This window comes from Euwallacea similis, chromosome 14 (assembly GCF_039881205.1).
Source record: "Euwallacea similis isolate ESF13 chromosome 14, ESF131.1, whole genome shotgun sequence".
Lineage (NCBI taxonomy): Eukaryota > Metazoa > Arthropoda > Insecta > Coleoptera > Curculionidae > Euwallacea > Euwallacea similis.
Genome location: NC_089622.1, coordinates 4265172 through 4278544, shown reverse-complemented (window position 1 = coordinate 4278544; position 13373 = coordinate 4265172). Strand labels below are relative to the sequence as shown.

The 13373-nt window shown below is 33.9% G+C and overlaps 1 protein-coding gene across 3 annotated transcripts in view; it reads right to left on the bottom strand.

Moving 5' to 3' along the window:
* Positions 1-13373, bottom strand: part of EcR (Ecdysone receptor) — a 145394-nt gene that overhangs the window by 63506 nt on the left and 68515 nt on the right. For all 3 annotated transcript variants that reach the window (XM_066397277.1, XM_066397279.1, XM_066397278.1), the window contains 2 exons: positions 4643-4907; positions 3829-4129 (listed from right to left, as the gene is read on the bottom strand). In XM_066397277.1, the coding sequence (XP_066253374.1) occupies positions 3829-4129; positions 4643-4816 (475 nt within the window). In that variant the 5' untranslated portion in view covers positions 4817-4907. The remainder of the gene's footprint in view (positions 1-3828; positions 4130-4642; positions 4908-13373) is intronic.

Below are 13373 nucleotides of genomic sequence, written 5' to 3'. Positions count from 1 at the left end.
AAAGGTCATTTAGGACTTATTGGTCATGCATGGGTATTCAAGAAGATTAATATTAATTGAAAGCAGAAATGTGTATCGATCTATAGTTGGAAGAACACATTAAATAAGCAAGATGGAAAAATACCTCCAACTATCTAGAGTTTAAAGTGAAATAACTACCTCACAAGCGAAACAAAAAAGAAAGAGGACAAACCAAAGAAAAACCTGTATCAAATCAACTGATAAAAACTATTGTTAATAAGGGTATTTGGGAATAAAAATCTAAATTGATCGAATCAGATTGAAAGATTGCTATCTGCTGATTTTCAACAAATCGGACCGGCTGCCTATCATCATCAGGGATCAACTTGATTGGTTGAAAATCAGCTTATACCAAGCAATTCAATCTAAATCATCGTTTCCAAAAAGGGAATGATGCTGGAATTATAGGTTGACGTAACGTAACGTTAACGTTATCTGTTAATTTATGTGGGAAGCACGAGCAGTCATCCTTTATCATTGCTGTAATTTCTATTTTTTGAAAAACTCAAATAGTTCGCAAGGGAAAAAACAAAAAAGGGAGAGTAAAGTAAATGATATCATTACTTAATAAAATACAAAAGACACAGTATGATTCAATACTGAGTCAGCACAAACAATAAACATATGTTGCATTGGTTTTAGAAATTTCTGAATGAAATATCCCTTGGTCTGATACCTTGGATTCTAGTTAGTTCTGGTTACCGGGTTCGGGTAGTTATATATTTTAATTTATTTAAATTTTATTATATGTTTATAACTGTTAAATTATAGTATATGGTAATATACTATAATTAATAATAGTATATTATCATATATTATAACATAACAGTTCCTGTGAGCCCGCTTCCAAACGGTTTTGTAATATCAAAAATTGAACGAAATGGTAGTGTCAAATACTGTTAAAGACAGTTCTTGAGTGAGATTTTAAAGTGTTATTATTCAAACTTTCCAATAGCTTATTTTAAATGGTCTTTTCAATGAAATTTAAAGAAATTTTGCTTTCTAATTTTCAATATTGTAGATGGTTTCGTGTATTAAATTTCAATTCAAACTTGTTATATTTCAACGGTTCCAGTTATGCAATTTTTACAGTTTTGGAAATGAACTAAAGGGAAACAATACTTACTGATATTTGGAGGACTTCTTGGTATTCTGCTAAAAATCTTTGTACACTTTTCAGATACTGAAAATATTGCAGAAAATTTTGGGATTTTTTATTCAAATTCTGCCACTGCAAGGACGTTATTAAAATATTAAAAATTTTCCTGCGATTAAAAAATGACAAAATCAGAACAATTTTGTTTCTGAGTATATGCGTAATATTATTTTACAGGAATTTTGCTTTTGTTTTAAAAACTAAAATTTGAACCCTTTTTTTTTGCAGTTCATCCAAAAAACTAATTTATTATTAATCCATAGTTCGGTCATTTGATTTGTCATTCTCCATTTTCCCGAGATTAAGTGAGAAATAAATCGAAACATTATATTTTTTGTTAGTGGCTATTAAATTTAATGAAAATATTGTCCAATTTAATAATTATTACTTTCGACGACAAAATATGTTTTTGCAATTCGATAATAAGGAAATTGTTATTCGATACCAGATTCCCACATAATAAATTTAAAATTGTTCATTTCACCTTGACAAAAATAAAAATATTTCCGACATTATTTTTAGTTTAGAATATCGGCCAGATATCATTTTGAAGCTCGTTTGCCGCTAACGAAGTGTCGTGGAAAAAATACGGTCGATAAACAACACAGACCAGGCGCTAATGACACAAAAAAAGTGAAAATACCCCTCCAAAATAAATTTTGAACGGATGAGCTTTATTTATAGACCACTCCACTGTCAGAAAGAATAAACAATGTTAATATAGGATGTCGGATGGAATGCAATTTGGACGCCACATGAAAGACGAAACTTGGAATAAGTTTAAAAATAATAAAAAAATGCAACGATTTTTTCGCACATATTGTGACAAGCTTTAATTAAGATCCGACAGTTTGGGATAAGATGAAAGTTTGTTTTGGAAATTTTAGATTGATTTCGCCATGATTGTGATTTATTTCCGAAAGTGAAAGTACAGTGATCTAAAGCTAGTAAATTCACGAATTTAGTCAGTCAATCAGAGTTTACTTAAAAAAATACAATTGTAAATTGCAAATAAGTTTTTTTTGGGAATCTGACTCAAACCATCAAAGCTCAGTTTCAAGATTCAATACTACCGTCAATAATGGATTCTCGCTAATTTAACCCACCGAAATGCTTAATTAAAAATTATTAATTGCTGGCAACGTCGATGTCCACAAATAAATCAAAATTTAATGCGAAACGAATTCAAGGCAAGATTTACAGAAAAAACCTCCTTGCGGCTGTTTTTTAACCGAGACCGTAATTTGTTCACTGTCACTTTCAATGACAAGCAATAAATATGATTTTCTTTCGAGCATGAGAAATATACATCAGGATTTATTCACAAAATTAGCATAATTTTTGTGATGGACGAGAAAGAAGTTTAGGTCGAATTTTCTTTCAGAAAGGTGAAGATGTTTCATTTGATAAAAGTTTTGCTTTCTGTTGAGCATAAAATGAGGACTGTAAATTACTTTTTGTATCCATAAGTGAAAATTTGAAATTTTAGTCAGGTCAAATACATGGCAGCGATTCATTTTATGGTATTGAAGCCATTTGGTCTGCAAATTTTTGAAATGTTGAAAGATCTGTGCTATGTCGACCATGGGTACTTTAGTTGATGAGTCAAAAAAACCTTGTAAATATATATAGTATAGGTTGCCGGCTTTAGTAACCTACACTACAACACAAACATGCCAGAATAGTCCAAAAATAAATTTATATATTCCAATTTTCTATAATTTTTCAAGAAAGTTTAAATCTAATTTCAATACCCTCTAGACCCAAAATTTTTTTCCAAGAAAACTTTTGCATATTTAGATAAGTACGTAATGTACCATGCTACAATCTTTTCACACGTTATTATCATCACTTTGGTCTTTCGTGACTGCTGTGACTCACATTAATTTTATGCCTCAGACTTTCGTGCTGGAAAATGTTAATCTTAACGTTCATTGAAGCCGGAAACCGTGATTTATCCAAATATGCTACTGAATTAAGATTCTTTCGTAAATTTCCAATTTCAGTTTTAACTTCCATCGACCAAGTGGAAATGTTAGTTTTACATATTTTATCTCATTTTTAAAATAAATCAAATTTTCATTCCTAAAAAAACTTGAACATTTTCATATAAATTCGGTGATATTAATTTTAATTATCTATTGATTTATCGAAAATTCGGGCAATCTCTTAATATAGCTAGATAGAGACCCTAAGGATTTTCATATAAATGTTTTCATTCACACATATCACATTCATCACACATCAGATTTCATATAAAATTTATACAAAACTTGAAATTTGCAAGTTCATTAATCGAAAATCATGCTCGTAGAAGTATCAAGCACGAGTCAATAAACAAATAAAGAAAAACTAGTAATGTCTTTAGAGCTAAATTATTAATATATTGTTTAACATGTAGCTAGTTTCCATAAAAACTAAAAATTTGACCAATATACTTTCTTAATTTTAATGTTTATATGATAATTAGCTTTCAGTTAAAGTTGACAACACATTAATAATTAGGCCCCTAACTTAGTTTGTAAACTTAGAGATTTCATATGAAATCAAATTTTTTGGAAATTTCTATTTTTTCTCAATTTCAATAGGTGCTTGTTATTTTTGGAACTAACAATCATTATACATGGACCATGTGATATTCATGGACTTACCTATTTTTCCATTAGGACTATACGGGTCGTAGCTTCCAGTAGAAAGAGGAGAAGAATATCCATTACTAATAACGGTGAAAGCATGATGCGATGGCGGTCCAGGGGATGGGGTTAACGAGGGCGCACCCCCACTTGGACTTGGAGAACTCAACCAGTCGTTATCCGGCCCAGCCGGTCTACGAGGTTTCGAAGATGCTGTAGAATTGCTGCCCAGCCCACTAAATGGACCATTAGCAATACCATTGGCGTGTTGCTGCGTCAGCACTGTACCAGCGGATGTGGCCACGGACACCAGACCGTTCTGAAAAGGAAAACAAAATCAGTTGGAATAGTAAGGTCCATGAGCGAGAAGAACTGGATGTAGTATCATTTTTTACAGTTTTGATGCTCTTTCTTTGACAAATAAGAAATTAAGCCATGGCGATCAAATTGGAGAAACTGGCGTCTCCATGATCCCTTACCTCTTAATATATGTTTGACAAATCAACATCATAGGGATACTAATACACTATTGCTTTCAACAAATGTCTTCCAGTTCGAAAAGTGAGATTTATTTTTAGGATACTGTTTAGTACATCTCCTTCTTCTAGCTATTTCTACCGATTGATCAAGACAACAAAAATTAATACTTTTCATTGTGAAGTGTAGGAATTCCAAATAATTTTACTTCAATAATATAAAATATAATTTTCATTTCAGTGCTATCTACTCGAGTGCAAAATGCTTGTTTTCACACAGGTGGTAATTAATCCAATCAATTTTGTACCATTAAATACATGGTGGTAAACAAACTTTTTTGTTTACTTTCACTTACTGGTTGTATGACAACGGTGCTGGGAGTCCCGCTGATCAATGGTTCAGTTTTGATAAGGAGCACGTCGTTTTCGGTGACGACTTGTGCAGTACCGTCGGGGCGGTAAATCAAGTCGTGTTTGACGTCCATGGGGCCGGAGGCGGCGACGACTGCAACACGGTGTACCGCGGTCATGGGCGGTACGCTGGGCGGTTACCGCAAGTACTGGATGTCCCGAGACCGCATGTCATATGTGGCACTTGTGGAATAATCGAGCTTATGAGATCTAGAACAAAATTTTATATCACAAGACAAAATTTATAACATAAGAAATGGAAAGTCATAAACAAGTTAGTAATGAGATTCATGCAATGTTAGGTATAACAAAATTACGAGGTTCGGTTTTGAAAAACAATCTATGCTGATTGGTATTATCCATAATTCTAGTCGGATCCTTCCTCATTGATTTGCATTATTACTTAAGCCTACAATACCGTTAATTTCGATTCAACTCCCAGATTCGAAAATGGATTTCTTGAAAGAAATTACAAACCACATTAGTCTAATAAATTAAAGTGAAAAGTGTTTTTCTTTCATACATTCTTTGTGAATTAACCTCTTGGTAAAGTCATCGGGACATAGACTTTTTGGCCTTTACTCAGTGAATTGTGTTCGAGTTTCAAGGAGAAATTCTAAATCTGGATTTAACACTATAAGAACTAGAGATTCATAAACGTGATAATTATGAGTTCCATCCAAAGTAGTAACAAAATTTCAAGGTATATTCGGTTTTGAGATGAAATCACGACTTGGGGTCAATGTACGAGACTGAGAATAGTTTATAAACTAGTTAACGACATTAAGACTCTTAGGGAGAACCGGAGCAAATTAGCTCATTTTCCTGCAAAATAAGGTTGATTTGAAGAGGTTTCATATGTGCACAGAGTGTTAATTAAGTATGAAAGCAATTAATTAAGTATTCATACAAATTCTGGAAAATCATTCTTCATATTCTAAAACTGAAAGGTCATACAAATGTGGCCCGGAATAAAAGGTTTGGAACAGAGAGCGAAGGCGCACAACCGTATAACACGTCCAATACTGTGTTCCTAAAAGGTGACCCAGAATGATCTGAACCCTGTGAAGTTCTAAAATAGGAAGTACACACTCACAGATACTCACAGATGAACCTGAATCACAAATCCAGAGAAAGTCTCAAACTACTTCATATAAGAGTCAATTTTCTATATAAATTTACTACTAGAACTTCTTGAAACTGGAGAGAATAAGTAAATACGCTTCAAACTTCCAGATCGAAACTGATAAAATTGTAACATTACGTCGAAATTCCCATATTTTGTTGTTTAACTAATATTATTATAAGAGATTTTTTCTTGTCATTCTGACTTGTCTATCTCATCGATATAATCCTCCCCTCTCCATTCTCGTCTGTCATCCCTACATCTCCCAATCCGTCCTCTCCCCTTGTTCAATAACACAAAGCACCCAATAAACCTTTTTTATCCTCCAGTCTCCAGCTAATGGGAAACTTCTCCCATTTTACCGCAAACCTCAACCCTCAAGCGTGATGTTATATGCCACAGTAAGTTGGGTTTAATAATAGCGGCTAGACAGCGCAGCGTAGACTACGGCAGCGGGATGTTCTCTTTTTTTTTGAATGAAATCGATACCGGCAGACAAAATAGCAAGAGAACAACTTTGCTCATCTTCTTGTTTACCAGTTTATTACTTCAGTGCTCTATAGCTGGACAAATGAACATGATTGGAGCAAAAAGGTTAATTGTTTGCATCTTGATTGGTTAGCATGAAAAGGAAAATATAAAGGAAATTCGACCTCCAATATGAAGAAAATTCCACTGCTATTTTACCAAATTATTGATTATAATTACAATAATAGACTTAAAAAACTGTAGTATCCCAAAATCTCGGTTTGATGCAAAAAACATGAATTTTTATTTTATTTAGCGATGAGATAACTGGCTTATTTTAAGAAACGACAATACAATAATAATAACTCAATTTTCATTAGCTCAAGAGAGTTTTCCTGTGAAATTTTTCTTTTTTACTACTGATTTTCTGCAAATGGAAGCTGTAATGGTAGGTTTCTGAAATAAAGCAATCTGAAGTAGCTGGCTCAAAATGAAAAATAAACATTTCAAAAAAAGTAGAAATTACTAATAAAATCATACGACGTCAAACTGTTAAAATCAAGAGAAAAACTCTATTTTTGTTTGTTTAAACTCTCATTTACTACCACTATTCTTGATCTATTACTCAAATTAATGTTAACTGATGCGTAACAGAATCATCGTTTGCCGGCACGCAATTTTAAATAATAATAGAAGACTTAACGTGCGTGTCAACTCCATCCAGAGCCTAATCTACTACTTACCGTAGCTACTAGCAGGGTCTATGTCGTAATTCTCGCCTTCGTCTGAGCTCATGTTATGATATAATATGAGACTATATGATGCGAGGTAGCTGGTGCTGAATATAACTTGGCGACATTGGCACAGTGGTAACAAATGAGAGTTTTAACATTAAAAAACATACATTTTTCTTAGAGAGGATGCTTTAAATTAACAGTATCTTGAGAACAGTTACGAATTTGCATTCAAAAACATATATAAATTACACTACCTACTGGTATTATATAGGTAATATCCGATTACTAACAATAGATGACGTTCGAATCCTTATCTCGCAGTCGAACACTTTTTATAATTAAATACCTTCGAATGTTTATTTCACTACCTGTACTTTCATTGCCGACCCTTCCTAACTTCCCCCACTTCTCTTTTTTAGTCTCAACAAAATTTTCTGTGTAGATCTCGTCTGGCTTATCCAATCAATAGCCCCTCTAATTCGGCGATACAGAAACTCCAGACACTTTTCTTACCATCCTGAGCCCCCAATAAATTTTTTATGCGTCCAGGATTTCACTTTTGCTGCAATCACCGGATCCATCGACCTTCGTCCTTGGCTCGACACAGTCCGCAATGGTGGCGGCATTATCGACTGGGGGGTGGCATTCGCGCCCGCCCCCGTACGAACCGTCTAGACAACCCCGCGCACAAAGGTGCTGCCAGACGGACTGGGGGAGAGTATTGCACTCTGATGATATATGTATGCGTACATGCTTTATTTCGAATTAAAACTGGATGTGATGAATATCCATATAAAGAAGTAGAAAATCTGAGGCATTCTTGTCTTTTTGGCTGTAACTTTGATGTAAAAATTCTAAAATCAGTGATAGTTTTCCTATTGAAAACTTTTAGAAATTTTCGAAAATCAATATCTCAGAATCGTGAGTTTTTTGTGTTTTAACTCCTATTTTTAGAAAGAATAAACTTTTAAATATCCGATTTTGTAGAAAAATCCTCTAAAATCCAAATTTATCTAAAATCAATTGTGTGTGTGAATGATTTTATAGGAGTTTGAAGTTGCGAATATCGTCAAAAAATCAAGAAAAATTGAGTTTCAAATTATCTGATTTTCAAAAACTTTGAGGGTTGCTTTTCTTTATAGAATTAATTTTTAGGAAATTCAATATATTGAATATTCCTTTAAATTTACTACCTTTATAATTGCTACCACTCAAAGAGATCTCCAATTTATGGTAAATCAAAATTAGATTTTGGAATATGAGTGTCGGTATATGAGCCTTAAAAAGGGGATGGAGGTATGGCCATTAAAATTACAAATATTGAAATTTGAGACAACACAGCAAGGAAGGAGAATGAAAGCCCTTGCTTTCTCCCTTGTCTGAAAATCTCAAATTTGAATTTGATCTGGTCTTGTCACTAAACCACGAGGGATGAGAAGAAACGACTTTCAGTGTCTTGCTTTATGAAATTGATAACTCGCAGCTGAATTATAGCGAAGTACACTCTTCAGCGTTTCCGTTTTGCATGGGGCTCTTATTATGATTGACAGATGGTGAATTCAGACATCCGCACCAATGCGCACTTAATCTGTCAACTGTAACTAGAACCTCATACGATAGCAAAACACTCTCTAATTTTACTAAAAACCTATAGTTGGATTGGTGCTTGATAGACAGGAAACATTATATACAAAGTCTTAAACTTCATAAGTAGTTAAAATTTTGTTTAAATAATGGAGACTAATTAGAAAACTCTGTTCCTTAATTAACTTGTTACGTAATATATCAAGCCGATTGCGGAAGAGAGTTTTCTAATCACTGCACTCTTGAATGTCACGGAAGGATTACACAATTACGTATATGTAACTATGGGTACATTTTTCTGCAATTATTGAATATCTGCTTATCATTGTCATTTTACATGAGTAAAACTGTAGATCAAAAAAGGGGGAGGATAAATATATTGTATGTTTGAGGTACGGATGACCAACTTTAGAATCTCCGTAATTGATACAGACTTGGTTGAATGGAACATTCTAAATACGCCCCTGGTAAGTTTTTGTCGATTTTGAGACAACTTTTTATTACAAATTCATTGATATCTTGCATATAGCAATTTAAACAATAGTTTGCTTTTTCTTTAACTTTTTATTATTTTACCTGCTTTTTTGACTACCTATGCATTGTTAATATCAACAAAAATTGTTGAAGTGAGTATCCATTGTTGTAAAGACACAAATAGTCTGATTATTATATATTGCTGTTAAAACTTGACAGAAAGCGCGATAAATTTTAAAAAAAGTCAAATTTATCGAGTATTTGAAGTCTTGTAATTCGATTCTCACCGTGGATCTGAAAAAGTAAAACTCTTTGGAAATCAGAAAACGTAAACCAGTTTGACGGTGTGTAAGAAAGAAATTCGTCGGGAATTTGCAGCCGGAAAATAGTATTGTACCGGCTGTAGGTGCGAAAAAAACACATAACCCTTCGTAAATCCGAGAACTTAAAGCGACATAGCTAAGTTTGGACGCGAAAACGTGAAATTCGTCTGGATTTTGAAGTCGCAATAGTATTATACATATATAAAGTATCAAGAACAGTGAGGAAGTTTTTTGGCCAAAGACGAAGTTTGAATTGAGCAAAGCGAGGTCTCCAATGTATCTGAGATCAGTAAAACTAATTAATATTCTTCCGTGAGATCTATGTGATGCTTGTTCCTGCACAACTCTTGCATTATGTGTAGGTGTACCATCTTGTTGGGACCAACGATTAAGTATTAGAATTAACAGTTCAGGATCTATAGATTCCTCCAAATGCTTTTCGCGTAAAATGAGATTGTCCTCGCTGCTAAGCGAATGGTTATAAAAGAAAGAACCCATTATTCAAATGTTAAATAATTCAACATACATGTTAAACCCAAAACGATATTACGGATGCGTAATCCTGTAGACACCGAGGTTCTTCTTGGACCAGCAACGCGTATTACTTGTAATGAAAATTACATTATTTGTGACTTGACTCTTAAGCGACCAGGCAATTTTATGTGGAAAATTTTGACAATCTGCATAATTTCATGAGTATTATTCATAAAATGTTTTCCGCCTTTCGCCATCACCAGGTTGGTCTCTGACAATTTCTAAATTTACCATTCCTAAATTATCATCCCTTTAATACCTTTGTTTGCGCAAAACAAACTACTCCTGTTGATTTTAGGATATCTGTGGTGTGTTCGATTTCGCTAAAAAGTATTTCGGGCTCTTCAGTAACCAGATAACATTACATGTTCTTCTTTTTCTTCATGACAGCATTTGTTGCAGCTTGCTACCGGTTTTTTAAATGGTCCGCATTCCTTAAGATTTTTTACGAGCCGACAGAAAACTTTACGGTTTGTCTGTATTTCTTCGGCGCAAATACTTTCATAGATGCGTTCTGCTTTCATTGCATTATTATGATACGAAATATAACAGTTTACCATCTCAAATTTTCTTTCAGATAAATAATTTTCTACCATTTTATGATACCAGAAGATATTAAATGAACAATCGGAAACAAAATACCCTATAAAGATTTAAAAGATTTTTACACGTTTTATGATTGACATGAGCATTGTATTAAAAACCTCCTGTTTTCTTTATAAAAATAATATTTAAAAAAAGTAATTAAATACCAAAATGTTGCGTAAATTATTAAATATGATATATTAATGAATTTGTAATAAAAAGTTGTCATAAAACCGAAAAAAAAACGTATGACGACCATACAAGTATTTACAAAAAAGTTAATCACCATTTTGGGCAAATAAATATCAGAGAATAAACGAGACTATCAATGTTGAAACACATAAAAAACTATTTTAGTAAAGTGGTTTTAGTTTTCATCCATTTTTTAACATAATTCTGGAAAAAATAAAAAAGAAATTAAAAAATTTCGGTGTTTTTTGAAATAACTGAAAAACCAAAGTTGTAGATTTCTTTGCATCGTGAAACCATTCACTTGAATGCGCAACTTTTCTCCCATTTGACCCTGTATCTGTGACCGTTTACAAACTACCCACGTTGGATGCTTGACGTCCTTATCTGGAACACACCGCATGTATTATTATGAAAGCTAGTTTAGAAACATAAACCACTTGCCATAGTTATACACTAACGAAATCTCAAACTACGATACATCAAATTATCCTTCACCACAGACCTGGAAAATCAACCGACCCCAAATCCAGAGCGTATAAAATGAAATATACATTGACCGAGTTACTCGCAACAATAAATTTAAGCCCTCACTGACAGCAATTCATAAGAGTGTGTAGTTGAGGATAAAGCGTAGGACAGGAGCGTAACGGAGAAATAAGATTTTTCACACCCATCCAGCCCGTCCCATGCCCCTTCCCTCCCTCTTTCACTGGGGTATTTAGGTCGTAGCCTTCAACAAGGGTTCAGAGGTCGGATTGAGCTGAATCGTCGGCAACTGCATTTTCCCGCGGGGTGCAAAGCGGGGGTGGAAGCAAAGCGATCGATGAAGCTCGAGTTTGTCGGTCCGCAGCCGGGCGAAGGTCGCTTCCGCCAAAGGTAGGTTGAGGTCGAGTGTGGTGCTGTTCTGTTTGATTCTCTAACTGCCAGTTCCTGTTTGAGCAGGTCTTTGATGGTAAAGCTATTTGTTTAATTTCAAGTGTGGAACGAGGCCAGTTTGTGCTTTAGAAACAAGAAAAACATCACGTAAATCCACCTCAGGCGAAGCCTCATCCTGATTCTTCACAATTTCAAGTCAATGAATTGGATATTTCAGAGACGTTTACGGCTACTAGTTCCATGTATTGGCAACTTCACCTGGCGCATAATTTTTAAGTGGTTTTGGTCTGTTTGATCTATTTTTGATCAAAGACTACGATCTATAGGCCTACAGGAACTACAAGCCAATTTATTAATGTCCTAGTAATTTAACCAAGAAGGCTGTTTTCATGGAAATGGAGAAATTAACCAGCACTCTGCTCTGATTATGACAGTTCTATGGAAATATTTTGGCTGCCAAAGTTGTTAAGGATTTCTTCAATTATGAGAAAGTCAGTAACCATAAAAGATACTAGGTAGCCTTAATTTAACCCAGTTACGTAATTTAGAGTTTCAGAATATGCCGTTTAAAAATTTGAGAAATTGCGACAATTTTCGTAGGTATTCGAAAAAAAACTGATATTTTGGAAAAAGGTTTGTATTTTTTCTTCAGCTTATTTGGCAAGGTAATGAAAAATAATTTATACTTCATTATTACAAGTTTTCCTCTTCTTCAACTTTGCGATGTCATATTTGGGAACCGACGTTTCGATTTTTAACAACCATCATCAACTTTATTTTTTCTTATGATCATCATCTGGCGGTATTGGTTCTGAGGGATACTAAATTAATCGCATTGAATAACTCAAATCAGCCCAACCTACCAACCTAAACTAGTCCCACTTGAATCAATGTTCTTACAACTTTATCTGGAAATAATTTTCATTGAAAAATTACAAAACTGACCAATGATCTGTGTCTATCTCTACGCGTTTATTGTATCCTCTTGGTAAAGTTGTCAGGAGGTTTAGATATGCCATATGCAGTTCTTCTAGATATCATTATAAACCTTTGCATATAGCATAGCAGCCATACCACTTCTTAGTACCTCTATATCTACTCATCAGTTAACCTGGTGCTTTAAATAGAAACTTATATCATTCCCATAAAATAAAACATGCAGCGTCGAGACGGTGTAATCAGAAACCGTCGGGACGGTTCGATTTTCTGTATTATTCATCAAAGTCTACAGCATTGTTTATTTTCTCTTATTCTGCTTTATTTTCGATCAAATATCATTGTATTTTAATAGGGACAGAGCTTCTAACAGTCTCTAAATCCCTTTGGTTTGGGTTTTTTCCAGAAAAAGGTCAATGAAAATACACATTAAATCGCCTAGGAAGAATGGAGCTCTGACCCATTTATCGACCGACCAGCACGGTGGGCAGCAAACAATTCCAACAAGGAGTGAATTGTATAAGGAGGTTGAATTTAATAACATAAACAGTGAACATTTTCAGGATGCACTAGAAATGGCATTAGTTATATTGTTGGAAGTTTTCGTTAATAGGATAATTTTAGCTTTGGAAAATAATACATAATAAAAATTTGCGTTTTGGGGAGTAATAAACTTTCAGATGAAATACGACCCATTTTGTAAATTAGGAGTAAAGCAGGAAAGTTCGGGTTGCATTAACGGGAAATAAGCCATTAGAAGAAGACATATTTCTCAAGAACGTAAATCTAAATAAGTTCTAAATGGGACGGAAAGTGTACGGTGCAAAGTGTAATATTTCTA